Source organism: Podarcis pityusensis, assembly GCF_964106645.2.
Source record: "Podarcis pityusensis genome assembly, chromosome: 4".
Taxonomy (NCBI): Eukaryota; Metazoa; Chordata; class Lepidosauria; order Squamata; family Lacertidae; genus Podarcis; species Podarcis pityusensis.
In genome coordinates this window covers 8,458,389-8,473,379 of record NC_138027.1, presented here as the reverse complement: position 1 = coordinate 8,473,379, position 14,991 = coordinate 8,458,389, and the positions used below count along the sequence as shown (strand labels likewise).

Here is a 14,991-nt window from a genome sequence, read left to right as displayed (position 1 = left end):
TGAGTAGGGGGCTGAGATTTGAAGAATGGCAATTTTCGCGGTCTCCGAGTGATAACGCACAGGCAGGTTCAACTAGGGACTTGAGTCAGAAAACAGAGTCTCTCTCTCTCTCCCTGGTAAATTGGGAGAGCCGGAACATATGGCGTGCGCGTGTGGCTTCCTTTAATCTGAAAAGCAGCGAAAGTTGTGTTGGCTGTGGCTGGTGGAAGTTGTAAGCTGCGTACAAACCCTGCGTTTAAAGCCCGTTCTGTACCTCTGCAAAGAATCTCAGCAACTGAATTTTGTTAAGGGGGCTGGGAATTATATTTAAATGACAGTTCTCAGGATTCTTGGGGGGGGGCATATGATTTATACGTGTGTGGTTTTTAAAGCTTTGATTAAAGTGGTCAATCAAACAACACAAATCAATTCAATAAAAATAATAGCAGCAGAGCTGCCTATTTGGAAAAGACTCAGTATTGGGTGGCTTAAGACTATGACACCTTCGGGTATAGGGTGGTATAGAAATTAAATAAAATAATAATTGTTATATACTGAAGTTCTCACCCTGGGCCAGCAGGGGGATACTGTAGATAGTTATGCAAATGAAGGATCGAAAGTGACATTCAGTGATTGGATCGTTTTAGAAAGTTGCAACAGTTACGATTGTTCTGGAGCTCTATATAAGCAGGCTGACTGAGCTCCTCAGTTCAGTTCTGTTCCAGCTTACAAATAAAGAGCTGCTTTGGAGAAATCGCTGTGTCGTTTGATATGTTCGCCCACAACTTAATAATAATAATAATAATAATAATAATAATAATAATAGGAAACCATTGCATTGTGAAAAGGGAATCATTGGTGTCTGTATTTGCTGTACATATGATAAAATCCCACCAAACAGCACAGAATTTTTCAGGGCCCTCCGAGCCTTTGGCAACACGTAATTTTTTGTCAGCTACATGTCGACTCCACGTATTTTTATACCAAAGCAAAACTATCAAGTCTTGTCAGGTTTTCCGTTTGGGGGCAGTTGAGGTTGCGGCAGCTGCCAGCATCAGTGTCAAGAGCTCCTGAGAGCTGAAACCTTTGCCTTGACCATCCCATAGATTTAGTAGACAAATTTGCGGTGTTGCTGAAGTATTGTGGTCATTTCCTGACCAAACCATTGTCCAGAATTTTCATTTATTTATTCTTAAAACACATGTATTCAAAAGTTACAACACAGCTTTGCCCACTGCCATAATACCACAGAATGATCACTCCATTCCTCAATCACTGTCATGTTGGAACTCAACTAACAATCTGATTTACTAGAAGGAAACTTCTAATATACCAATAGAGAATGGGGTTAATAAAATCTGGAGCGTTGCTCTATCAGAACACCTCACATACCTTTCTTCTTCTTCTTCTTCTGCTGCTGCTGCTGCTGCGATCACTCATAGCCAAGCAAGATTGTCTTCCATAAACACGGTTTTAACAGTGAGTCCATAAGTGACTGTGAAGGCCAATTCTGGATCCACACGTCCTTCCACAGTGGGGACATTGGTTTCCAGGCGGGAGTTGATCATGGTGAGGCTTTGCCAAGCCTGCCTTCCTCTTGGCACGTTTCTCCCTTGCGTCCTGAGTTCTAGTGTCTTCAAAGCCCATGACACCTTTGGTAAAGGCTGTTCTCCAATTAGAGCACTCGCAGGCCAGTGTTCCCCAGTTGTCAGTGTTTATACTACAATTTTTTTAGATTTGCCTTGAGGCAGTCTTTAAACCTCTTTTGTTGACCACCAGCATTATGAGAAATTACCATATTTTTCGCCCTATAGGGCGCACCGGCCCATAGGGCGCACCTAGTTTTTTTTTTGGGGGGGGGAATAAAGAAAAAAAAATTATTTCCCTCCCCCCCCAGGCGCGGGGCTGGGGCAGAGGAAGCCCGAGCTTCCCCCGACCCCAGCCCCCAGAACAGGCTGCTATCCGCAAGCCTTCCCCCACCAGCCCCAACAAGCTCTGGGAGTATTCCCCACCTCCCGCAGAAGCTGCGCGCTCTTTAAAGGGGCTGCGCGGCTTCTACTGGCTTTTCTAGGAGATGGGGGAATTCCCCCACCTCCCTGAAAAGCCCGCTGGCTGCCATCCGCAAGCCTTGGGTGCCTGGGGGAAGTCGTGGCAGGCTCCCGAGGCTTGCGGAGAGCTGTCTGAAGCCCGGAGTGCACTCCGCTGCGCTCCCCGGGTTTCGGGCTGCAAGCTGCTGTCCGCAAGGCTTGGGAGCCTGGCGGGAAGTCGCGCCGGGCTCCCAAGGCTTGCGGATAGCTTCCTGAAGCCTGGAGAGCGAGAGGAGTCGGTGCGCACCAACCCCTCTCGCTCTCCAGGCTTCAGCGAAAGCCTGCATTCGCCCCATAGGACGCACACACATTTCCCCTTCATTTTTGGAGGGGAAAAAGTGCGTCCTATAGGGTGAAAAATACGGTAGGAACCGCATAGATGTAGAAGGAAGTCATCAAATAAATCAGGGAATAAAACCGGAGATTAGGTACAGATAAGAAAGTGAGAGTTGCGGGCAGAAAAAAGATACAGACAAGATAAAAGGCTCTTTTACTGGAATTATGTGTTTAGGATATCATCAATGATGGTTTGTATTTCTTGGGTAGCTGTGTTTTTGACAATATTTTTCGTTTGTATTTTCGTTTGTCTTTTCTTTCTTTTTCCTTTTCCTTTTCCTTTTTGTGTAGATCTTCTTCTTTTATGTAATAGAATAACATGTTTCATTATGTGCAACATTTAATAAAGTTTAATAACAATTTAAAAAATAAAATAAATTCAAAGATAAATAAATAAAAACTCAGTCAATCAATCCACTCATATTCCCTTAACACAGACAGCGCAAAGAGAAGAGTGTGGCTGCTTTAAATCTTTGGCAGATGATGGTAAAAGATCTGGTGATCTGCCTTCCTTCTCCACTAGGCTAACAAGGGCTTAAAACAGAAAGGAAACAGCGACTCTCTCTTTCTAATGACTGCTGTGTCTCAGCAGGGGAGAAGGGGCCTAGCTGAGTGAAACTGATGACGTCTTCTCAGAATAAGGTGCTTCCCAGCTGTCAGTATTTTGCAAAAGCGAGTCAGCTGCATATCTCCGCTTTTGGTCTACTTGCTTAAAATAGGTTAAAGGGCTCAAATGTCCTAGTAAGGCAAATTCCATTAATAAATAAAATAAAATATGGGACTTCTTCTGGTTTGGAAAGCGATGAGGAAAGGCATTGGACAGTGTAGGATGAACGAATGATTACCGTACTTCTCTGTTATAAGACTATCCCCCCCCCCTTTAAAAATCATCCTAAAAAGTGGAGGTCATCTTATACATGGGGAGTGCAAATGGTGGACGTTTGATTGGTTGCTGCCACGGCTGTCAGCGGCTATTGTGCATGTTGAACACAGCAAAACCTTGAGACTTTGTGATCTGAAAAATAAATATGAGGTATGTACTTTTGTAGCCCAAGAAAATCTTTAAGAAAAAGAAAAGAAAAAAATGGTGTGTTTTTTTTAAAAAACCCCAATGTTAATCACCACCCCAAACACCCACAAACCTTAAACATTTAATCCACATATGCAATTTCAACCCATTGGTTGTTTCTTCTGTATCTTTTCAAATTCTGCAATTTGGGGAAGGATCATAGCACAGGGGTGGGGTGTTTGCCTTGCAAGCAAAAGTTCCCGTGATCAGACTCAGTATAGGGCAGCCTCCTATGTCCTTAATATCATTCTTAAGATGCCATTATAAATGTGGCTGCTCTTAATGGCGATGCTGTGGCCTATTTCTGCCATCAGTTAAGAGACACTGGCTCATAACAAAAGGACACTGGTAGCCTTTTGCATTTCCCCCAGACAGATCTCCCCAATTTCTGGTTGGTTCTCCATTCCCTATGAGCGGGTGTAAGATTTGGCAGTTGAGGGAGCACGTACTAAAGGTATAGCTGCCGCATTCTGCATTAGTTGCAGTTCCAGGTCACCTTCAAAGGTAGCCCAAGCAGTCCAAAAGGTAGCCCAAAAGTAGTCCAAGCAGGAGATAACCAGAGCATGCACCACTCTAGTGAGACAGTCTGCGGGCAGATAGGGTCTCAGCCTGTGTACCAGATGGAGCTGGTAAACAGCTGCCCTGGACACAGAATTGACTTAGCGTAGTACGTGCTCCCTCAATTGCCAAGTCTTACACCCGTGCTGTGGGTTAAACCACAGAGCCTAGGACTTGCTGATCAGAAGGTCGGCGGTTTGAATCCCCGCGACGGGGTGAGCTCCCGTTGCTCGGTCCCTGCTCCTGCCAACCTAGCAGTTCGAAAGCACGCCAGCACAAGTAGATAAATAGGTACTGCTCTGGCGGGAAGGTAAACGGTGTTTCCGTGCGCTGCTCTGGTTCCCCAGAAGCGGCTTAGTCATGTTGCCACATGACCCGGAAGCTGTACGCCGGCTCCCTCGGCCAGTAAAGTGAGGTGAGCGCCGCAACCCCAGAGTCAGTCACGACTGGACCTTTACCTTTACTAATATTTTGTTGGGGGCGACCCAGAGTGGCTGGGGAAGCCCAGCCAGATGGGCAGGGTATAAATAATAATAATAAATAATAATAATAATAATAATAATAATAATAATAATAATAATAATTTAGGCAGCAATAAGTAGTTAAGGCAGTGCTGGATCCTTGATATCTTTCCTTCCTTCCCCTGTTGTGGGAAAAGCCTGCAAAGGTTTAAAATCCCACGTCCAGGAATAGAATTCCACCCTCCCTCCACAAACACACAGCTCTAGAGACTTTGGGATTCTATTTATTTTAAATGCCCCCTGGCACTCCCATAGCCTATGATCCGCCTTTCAGATTTCTAAATGGGCACGCCATGGTAGATTAAAGAGGGGGATTAATTCATTATTCGCCGCTCCTTCGCTCCCTCTGGACTTTCCCTCGCTCTTTCATTTGAGATCTTTTTAAAGGGTGGGTTGCCTGGGGATCTGTCCAAAGATTTTTAGTACTGAAAATTCCTGTCTGGAAAAGAGAATGGCAAGGATTCTGGGGTGCTGTCCAGCACCTTTGCAAGAGAGAGAGAGAGAGAGAGAGAGAGAGAGAGGGAGGGATTCTTGTGTGTTTGTGTGCTTGTGTGTTTTCAGTTGCCTCTGAAAATGAGAAACCGTGTGCTTCCAAGAGACACTTTGGCAAGTGTGTGTGAAGTCTGAGAGTACACAAGTGGGAACAAACACTGGATGGAAAGCGTAATGCTAGTGGTCAACAAAAGAGGTTTCAAGACTCTCTCAAGGCAAATCTAAAAAAATGTAGAATAAACACTGACAATTGGGAAACACTGGTCTGCGAGCACTCCGGTTAGAGAACAGCCTTTACCAAAGGTGTCATGGGCTTTGAAGACACTCGAACTCAGGACGCAAGGGAGAAGCGTGCTAAGAGGAAGGCACACTTGGCAAATGCACACTGTGATCAACTCCCGCCCGGAAACCTATGTCCCCACTGTGGAAGGACGTGTGGATCCAGAATTGGCCTCCACTTCACTTACGGACTCACTGTTAAACCTGTGTTTGTGGAAGACAATCTTACTCGGCTACAAGTGATCGCCAAAGAGAGAAAGAGAAAAGATTCTGAATGTAGTCTGCAGGTTCAATCCCCAGCATGCCCCTCCAATAATAATAATGGTAATAATAATAGTAATAGCAATGATTTTATTATTTATACCCCGCCCATCTGACAGGGTTGCCTGATCTGGGCAGCTTCCAACATATATAAAAACATAATCAAACATGGAAAACCCTGAGTCTCATTGCGCTCAGGTCCCTCATGCGGGTTTTCCGTTGAAGCATCTGCGGAGGCCATTGAGAATGAATAGGACGAGGAGGGCCAGGGGCCTGATCCACCAGGAGCCTCTTTCTAGGCTCCTAACGCTGAAGCGTTTTCTTGGCAGGGATACTGGAGTGGCTTGCCGGTTCCTGCTCCAGGCTCAACATCAAAACAACGAAGATCATGGCCACTGGGCCCATCACCTCCTGGCAAACAGAAGGGGAAGAAATGGAGGCAGTGAGAGATTTTACTCTCTTGGGCTCCATGATCACTGCAGATGGTGACAGCAGTCACGAAATTAAAAGACGCCTGCTCCTTGGGAGAAAAGCAATGACAAACCTAGACAGCATCTTAAAAAGCAGAGACATCACCTTGCCAACAAAGGTCTGTATAGTTAAAGCTATGGTTTTCCCAGTAGTGATGTATGGAAGTGAGAGCTGGACCATAAAGAAGGCTCATCGCCAAAGAATTGATGCTTTTGAATTCTGGTGCTGGAGGAGACTCTTGAGAGTCCCATGGACTGCAAGAAGATCAAACGCATCCATTCTTAAGGAAATTAGCCCTGAGAGCTCACTGGAAGGACAGATCCTGAAGCTGAGGCTCCAATACTTTGGCCAACTCATGAGAAGAGAAGACTCCCTGGAAAAGACCCTGATGTTGGGAAATATGGAGGGCACAAGGAGACAGAGGACGAGATGGTTGGATAGTGTTCTCGAAGCTACCAGCATGAGTTTGACCAAACTGCGGGAGGCAGTGGAAGACAGGAGTGCCTGGCGTGCTCTGGTCCAGGGGGTCACGAAGAGTCGGACACGACTAAACGACAACAACAACGCTGAAGAACCCAAGGGCCAGCCTTGCTCCGGACCATCCCGAGCCGGCCATTGCCTGGCGCAGCGCTTTGGAGACGTGGAGCGCTTTTTACGCATTTTGCCAATCGCCTTTCTTCCTTGGGAAGAACGCACGCCTCCCACCCTTGGGGAAAGCCTCCCTCTACTGTCCAGGCCGGGAAGGGTTAAGGGCTGCTTCCTCCCTCCTCCTCCTCCTCCTCCCCCATCTCCCCCTCCCTCCCCGGCGTGCAGTGCGTGCTGACGGAGGCAGGTGATCCGACCGCATCGCCTCCCTCCAGCATCCTTCTCCGCCGGGCGCGCGACTGGGTGCGGTCCGCTCTCCTCTCTGCCGCAGCCGCAACCAGCGCGGCCGTCCTTGCGCCGCTGCCGTCGGATGGCGATGGCCGGAGCCCCGAGGCGCGCGGCTCTTTCTGAAGCCTGACTCGGTGTCTGCAAGCAGTTGAGCCGGAGAGAGAGAGAAAGACAGGCAGACAGACAGAGCGAAAGAAAAGAGGTGGGGCTAAAGGCCGGGTCTCTCCCCCCGCCATCCATCACCCCACCGTCCCCTCTCTCAGCCATGAGGCTCCGAAGGACCCCCCTTTCTCCTCCTCGGGTGGGCGATGCCCTTTGAAAGCAAGCGGGTCTCCAGTCTCCCTTTTGGGGCTTGCCGGCGCCCTCTGCTTTGGATATTGGCAAATCGGATATAGGACAATTTCCTCCCCATCCCTGATCATCATTCTCTTGGCGTCTCCGGACACTTCAACCCCCTGCCAAAGGGAGAGGCTCCGAATTTGTTTGACCCTCTTTTCTGAATGACTCTAGATTTTTATTATTATTAATTGCTGGGTGTTTGTTTGTCTTACTTAAGTGGGGTTCCACCTCTGATCAAGCTTGGGCGCTTTTGCCAACCTAACTTTGATTTTTTTGTGCAAAATCACGCCTGTAACGTAAGGGGGAGAGAGAGAGAGTTGGGTCGCCACTGAGCTGGTGGCTCCCATTGTCTCTCTCTGTGTGTGTGTATCTATCTATATCTGGGGAGGGGGAGGGAGGTGAGCAGGTGCTCCCCAAACGTGGAGGGAGGGGTGGAACTGGACCAGGCTGCCAAGATGGCCTGGCCTTGCATCAGCCGGGCCTGCTGCATCGCCCGCTTCTGGAACCAGCTGGACAAAGCCGACATCGCCGTGCCTTTGGTCTTCACCAAATACTCGGAAGCCACCGAGATCCCGGGGACCCATGTTGTGGTGCAGCAGCAGCAGCACCACCTGCCACGCCCATCCTCGGCCATCGAGACCCAGCCCTCTGCCCTTGGCGGGGGTGACCTGGATGCGGTTGCCAGGGCGACCTCTGCAGCTGTGGACCACGCGGCCCCGGGAGGCCATCACAAGCCTGGGCAGCAGCCGAAAGACCCGTCGGCCGACTCGGTGATGCGCCAGGACTACAAGGCTTGGAAGGTGCAGAGACCCGAGCCCAGCTGCAAGCCGAAGAGCGAGTACCAGCCGTCGGACACGCCCTTTGAGAAGGAGAGCCAGTACCAGAAGGATTTCCGCGCCTGGCCCATCCCCAAGAGAGGCGACCATCCCTGGATCCCCAAACCTATGCCCATTCCTGCGGTGGATCTGGACAAAGGCTCGAAGGAGAGGCCTGGGAGCCTGGAGAGGAGGAGGAAGACCCACGTGGCTCCAGAGAAGGAGGAGAGAGGGAAGGAAGAGGAGGCCAACCCCACCAGGCCTGAAGAAGGGAGGGTCAAGAAGACCAAGAAGAAGGTTCTTGTATCTGAGGGCGACCCGATACAGCAGCAACAGCAGGTGGCGGCCGGGTACTCCACGTCGCTTGACACCAGCAAAGGACGGGCGGCCGTGGATGCTCTCAACCGGCAGATCAAGGAGGAAGTCACAGCCCGGGTGAGCACCTCCTCCTACAGGTAAGAAGCCCAGCAGGTTGACCCATACCTGGTAGGACTTCCTGCTTGGTCCAGTCACGCGGTTGGAGGTGGGCCTGACCGCCAGGCGGAGGGAGGGGGCTGGCCGAATTTGTGGGAGATGCTTGGATCTTTGTCGCCAGGAATAATAATAACAATAATTATTATTATTATTTATTTGTACCCCGCCCATCTGGCTGGGTTTCCCCAGCCACCCTGGGCGGCTTCCAACAAGGATTAAAAATACAGTGGTACCTCAGGTTACATACGCTTCAGGTTACAGACTCTGCTAACCCAGAAATAGTGCTTCAGGTTAAGAACTTTGCTTCAGGATGAGAACAGAAATCGTGCTCAGGCGGCGCGGCAGCAGCAGGAGGCCCCATTAGCTAAAGTGGTGCTTCAGGTTAAGAACAGACCACCGGAACGAATCAAGTACTTAACCTGAGGTACCACTGTACATCCAAATGTCACACATTAAAAACTTCCCTGAACAGGGCTGCCTTCAGATGTCTTCTAAATGTCAGGTAGTTGTTTATCTCTTTGACATCTGACAGGAGGGCGTTCCACAGGGCGGGCACCACCACCGAGAAGGCCCTCTGCCTGATTCCTTGTAGCTTTGCTTCTCGCAATGTGGGAAGTGCCAAAAGGCCCTCAGAGCTGGACCTCAGCATCCGGGCAGAACGATGGGGGTGGAGATGCTCCTTCAGGTCTACTGGGCACAAACCACAAGGCGGTTCTCCTCCATAAACCACATTGACATGAGGAAAATCAGAAGCTGCCTTATATACCACTGCTCCATCTAGCTCCCTATTGCCTACACTGACCGGCATCAGGCAAGGGAGAATCTCCCAACCCTACCTGGAGGCCCCAAGAATTGAAGCTGGGCCCTTCTGAAAGCAAAGCAGATGTTCTGCACCCCAGCTGCTGGCATCACCAAAGGAGGTCGTTGGTAGGACCTGTGCACGCAGAATCTCCCAGGATCCATCCCTGACATTTCCCATTGAGAAGATGCTTGACTACAGGGCTAGGAATGTTCTCCTGGGTATCTCAAAAGCCTCTGCCATTCAGAGTAGACAATATGGAGGCAGGTGGGTCAGTGGTCAGCATATACATGCTTTTGTGAATGGTTCTTTCCTTTTACAGCTTGCATTCAGATTAGTGAAAACCACAGAGGAGAAGCCCCTATTGGATTGTTTCCCAGATAAATAACTGCAGGGGCACATTATATATATATATTTCTCCCTGGGAGTCAAAATGTTTTTGGCCAATTTTGCGTGCTGTGGGAGATAAACTTCTTTCCTTTTTTCTTCCTCTAACATCAAATGCAACAGATTTCATGGCTTTAGAAATAACAAGTGTCGACTCTAGTTCTGCCTCCAGAGCTGACGACGAAATTCTGTAAGAGGCTCTGAAATTTTGCCGTCCTTGAATTCTCACACGGACGGTACAAAATTTCACACCCGGGACTGAATTTTTGCACCCGGAACCAAGACTTTGACATTTGCTAAGAGAATTCTCTTGGGTGTTCCTAATTCTGCCATCTATAAATCTCTCCCCCCCCAAAATTATATGAGGGTACATATATGAACTTTCAGAATTTCATATTTCAAGTTTATTCTGTGCCTTTTAAAACTTCTTATTGCTGTCATCCGTTCAGTTCCTTTCACAGGATTCATATATATTTTAAATCATCATAACCTCCAAGTGGTTTACATGAAATAGAAAACATACTTTGAAATGACTGATGAGCTCAGATGTTAAAAACAAAATGAAAACAGCAAATTTTTTAAAATTAAAAATAGAAACTAAAATTACACATGAAAATACATGTTGAATTGACATGTCTGAGTAGGCATGCTTCAACAAAAAAACCCCAGTATTAGCAGATCCTGAAAGACACACTGGCCTATTATCACTGGGCAGGGAGTTCCAAAGTATATGCCGTAATACAGAAGGCTTGATTCCTTGCAAGGCCAGAAAGAAGATTATGTAGCCTTTGTGAAACTACATGTGGTTGGAGAGAGAAAGGGCTGGCAGGCTCAGAAGAACTGAGGCTCAGAAGGCTTTAGGATTATATCTTTAGCCAAGGGTAGCAGGGTAGCTCTCTGAATCTTGTTGTATTACAGTTCCCATCACTCCTGACCATTGGCCAAGGCTGATGGGAGTTGTAGTCCAGCCTCTTCTGGACTTAAGACACTTGACTAAGACGGCAGCCCCACCATATGCTTACCTGGGAGCAACTTGCCTTGAACTGAAGGACGGTTCCTGGGGAGGAGACCTGCGTACGGTTGCAAATCAGCAATCAACAGCTGGCTGTTTTCGGTTATGACCATAGCTGTCAACCTTCCCGTTTTTTGCGGGAAATTCCCTTATTCCAGCGCTGCTTCCTGCTGCTATCCTGGATTGTTAGATATCCCGTAGACTGTCCCCGGGACAGGTGAGGCTGCTGATCCCTTATTTTCAAATCTGAAAGTTGACAGCTATGGTTGTGACCCACCCTTGTCTTAATCTTTGAATGCTAGTGGAATAGTAAGGCTCGGGCGTGGCACCCTCAGTTCCTGGGGGCTGAGCAGGGAATGAATGGGTTGCAAACAGCAGATCAAGGAAACTTATTTCTTGTGTACGATGCTGTTATACAGACAACTTCCTATTTACAGAGGAGTTATATTCCAAGGCGTTGTGCATTTAAATGAAATTATGTGTGTGTCCATCTATATCGATATCTAATTTTTCTATTGATCTATACGTTGTTGTTGTTTTATTAAAGGATCGTTTTTTATTAAAGGATCCTTTATTAAAGGATTTATTAAAGGGTACATGCAACATCTCTGTTTTTAATAATAATAATAATAATAATAATAATAATAATAATAATAATAATTTGTTATTTATACCCCGCCCATCTGGCTAGGTTTCCCCAGCAGCTCTGGGCAGCTTCCAGCAAAATATTAAAATACAATAATTCATCAAATATTAAAAGCTTCCCTAAACAGGGCTGCCTTCAGATGTCTTCTAAAAGTCAGACAGTTGTTTGCAGTGGACACTCAGGTTGCAAACGTGATCTGTGCGGGATTTACATTCGCAACTCGCAGCATTCACAACCCGCAGCGATACATCTGCATACGCGTGGGTTGCGATTCAGCGCTTCTGTGCATGTGTGACCACCGAAACCTAGAAGTAACCCATTCCAGTACTTCTGGTTTTCGGTGGTCGGTAACCCGAAAAAACGCAACCTGAAGCGGCTATAATCCGAGGTATGACTGTATTTTCTTGACATCTGATGGGAGGGCATTCCACAGGGTGGGTGCCACCACCGAGAAGGCCCTCTGCCTGGTTCCCTGTATGCACAGAGTCCTTTCTCCAGTTACATTCACTGTGTGTCACTGCTTTCATGGACATTGTGAGGTTGGGGGGCAGTGTTAGATTTCTCGGGGGTGGGGGGGACTCGGTGCAAAATGGCTCCTTAAACTAAGGTTAAAAGGTAAAGGTAAAGGGACCCCTGACGATTAGTTCCAGTCGTGGCCGACTGGGGTTTTGGCGCTCATCTCGCTTTATTGGTCGAGGGAGCCGGCATACAGTCATGTGGCCAGCATGACTAAGCCGCTTCTGGCAAACCAGAGCAGCGCACGGAAATGCCGTTTACCTTCCCGCCAGAGCGATAGCTATTTATCTACTTGCACTTTGATGTGCTTTTGAACGGCTAGGTTGGCAGGAGCAGGGACCGAGCAACGGGAGCTCACCCCATCGCGGGGATTCGAACCGCCGACCTTCTGATTGGCAAGTCCTAGGCTCTGTGGATTAACCCACAGCACCACCTGCGTCCAGTCTGGTTGCCATTTTGGAGGCAAGATGGCTCTAAAGCCTCATTTTTCAAACGATGAACTGACTGTGATCAGGACCTGATTTAGCTTTGATGAGGCCCTAAGTTACTGAAGCTAATGGGGCCCTTTATATGTCCAGCTGTCCTTTGTCAGCAACAAATTGTTGCAGTTTTTGTTGTTGAATATATGCTCTATGGTAATTTATGGACCTAATAGGTATCTCAAGCCATTTGCACATGTTGCCGTGCAACCAGTCCATGCAGAATATAGGCACCCTGTATATAGAAAGGAGCAAACCAGTGATATTTTAGGGAGCAGGCTAGCAGGAGGGGCCCATGACTTACATCCTAGGAGCCTACACAACACAAAACACTGTTGCTGCATGTAGGTTCTATTTCATTTGTTTTTTATCTTATATTTTGGAAATGTACATCCAGGTTTTTTTCCTTTAATTTTTTTGGGGGGCCCCAAGAGAGTGGGGCCCTGAGCTGTAGCTTGTTTAGCTTATATGCAAATTCGGCACCGACTGTGTTTGATTCTCAGATGAACATGCCCCCAAAATTTGTTCATAATACCAAAAAAAGGGGTTGTAATCCAAAAATAGTTTGCAAACCGGGACATGCACTTCTGGGTTTGACGTGTTTGTAATCCAAAACGTATGCAAACCAGACTGTTTGTAAACCAAGGTACCACTGTAATATTAGATACATATAGAGGCAGATAGTTGTGAAATGATTGTGAGGTTTCGTAAGTTAACTGTTTATATTTGGACAACTTTTCTGCTGTACTTTATTGGAAGGAGAAAAATAAGCATTTTCTTAATAACAATTTAAACAATTTGTTTAACTAAAACAATAATGTTATAGCCTACGTATCCATGTTTGTTAACTGATGTGGTTAAGCAATTCAAAAAACACACACCTTAGACTGAGTTGTAGCACACAGGAAAAACTTAAAACTTCTGTAGCTTACTCTTCTTCTTCAAAAAAAGCATCTGTGATAATATCTTGTCGTTAGAAAAAACTCCCCCAAATAATCTTACAGAAACGTCTGGAAGAGCATGACATTGCAAATGTATTAATGGAAAATTTTAAACATTGCATATAAAGCCTCATGCTACGTAATTAAAAACAAATCCATATTTCTTTGTGAATAGCCTTTGGACTATAATGTAACTTAAATAGAAAACTATCTTTAGAAAGATTCCCCCCCCCCCAAAGCATTTTATTTTTTAAAAAACTGGTTTAAATTTTTAAAAATCCAATTTAAATTTTTTAAAAATAAATCTGATTTTTATTATATATATTTTTAAAAAAATAATTGATTGATGGATTGTTTTTTTTTAAAAAAAGTCATTGATTTTTATCCACCCTGACCAGCTTCCAGGCATACCTGCTGCTTTCCAAGAGAGAGAGATGCAAAGTGGGGGTGGTCGTGGCTGTGTAGACCAGGGGTCAGCAAACTTTTTCAGCAGGGGGCCAGTCCACTGTCCCTCAGACCTTGTGGGGGGCCAGACTATATTTTTTGGGGGGGAGTGAACAAATTCCTATGCCCCACAAATAACCCAGGGATGCATTTTAAATAAAAGCACACATCCTACTCATGTAGAAACACCAGGCAGGCCCCACAAATAACCCAGAGATGCATTTTAAACAAAAGGACACATTCTTCTCATGTAGAAACACGCTGATTCCCGGACCGTCCGCGGGCCAGATTTAGAAGGCGATTGGGCCGGATCTGGCCCCCAGGCCTTAGTTTGCCTACCCATGGTGTAGACGCACCAGCGAAGCCAATCCGGTACTCCCACCGCCCAAACGTAGTTGCTCCTCTCCGCTTCCTTTCGCCTTTCCCTGTTTCTGTCGCCCTTCTCCTGTGTTTAAGGCCGGCTATCGTTTAGCAGAGGACCTGGCAAATTCTCTCTCTGCCCTCGTAGGTCAGCACAATGCTGTCCCTGAAAAGCTGGGAAGGCCGTCAAGTCTGGAAAGCAGGAATAGAATCGTAGGTCTTCCAGATGCAGTTATATTTAATTAAAAGGGACGCCGTGAATCATCTTCTGGTTTTCTAAAAAGGCACTGCAGAGAGCTCCTCCCATTGCAATTAGCCGCGACTGTGTGCAGAGAGCCTTTTGGCATCCCTGTTTCCTAAAAAGCACCCACACACCCGCCAGGGAAAACCAGGGCTGATTTTCTGCTGTGTGGGGGTTTTTTTTGGGAGAAATTTTCTTCGGTTTTTCCAAATGGTTTTGCTACATATCTTTAAGAAGTGACGGTATGGTTTGTGCATGTGTGTTTGACGTGTGTATGAGAGAGAGAAAGGTCTTGCTTCTCCTTTCCTTAAAATAATCAAGGATAACCAAAATTGTGTGATAGTGTTGGTGCAGACAGCGCAGTGTTCAGAATGCTTTGCTGTTCTTAGTTTCAGTGAATGGAATCCACATGTAAAAATTAAGTACAGTAATTCTTGTCTGGAAAGGTGGTTGGTCGACCGTGGCTGTAGGAGCAAACATGGCAATGGCTTATTATTTCCCAATATTGTTAATGCATTAAACCATGCGTAGGCAAACTAAGGCCCAGGGGCCGGATCCGGCCCAATCGCCTTCTCAATCCGGCCCGCGGACGGTCCGGGAATCCACATGTTT

The 14,991-nt window shown here is 46.9% G+C and overlaps 1 protein-coding gene and 1 long non-coding RNA gene across 4 annotated transcripts in view; one reads left to right on the top strand and one right to left on the bottom strand.

The window, feature by feature from the left end:
* Positions 1–5,724: 5,724 nt before the first annotated feature.
* The window catches only part of LOC308475485, a 17,789-nt gene continuing 8,522 nt past the window's right edge, over positions 5,725–14,991 (bottom strand). For 2 of the 3 annotated variants that reach the window (XR_013985252.1, XR_013985253.1), the window contains exon 3: positions 14,157–14,330. This is a non-coding gene — a long non-coding RNA (uncharacterized lncRNA). Of the gene's footprint in view, positions 5,994–14,156; positions 14,331–14,991 lie in introns of those variants that run through there. The other variant, XR_013985251.1, reaches the window with a different exon arrangement.
* The window catches only part of MAP6 (microtubule associated protein 6), a 60,726-nt gene continuing 52,599 nt past the window's right edge, over positions 6,865–14,991 (top strand). The window contains exon 1 of the mRNA XM_081002234.1: positions 6,865–8,535. Coding sequence (XP_080858360.1) covers positions 7,721–8,535 — 815 coding nt within the window. The 5' untranslated portion in view covers positions 6,865–7,720. The remainder of the gene's footprint in view (positions 8,536–14,991) is intronic.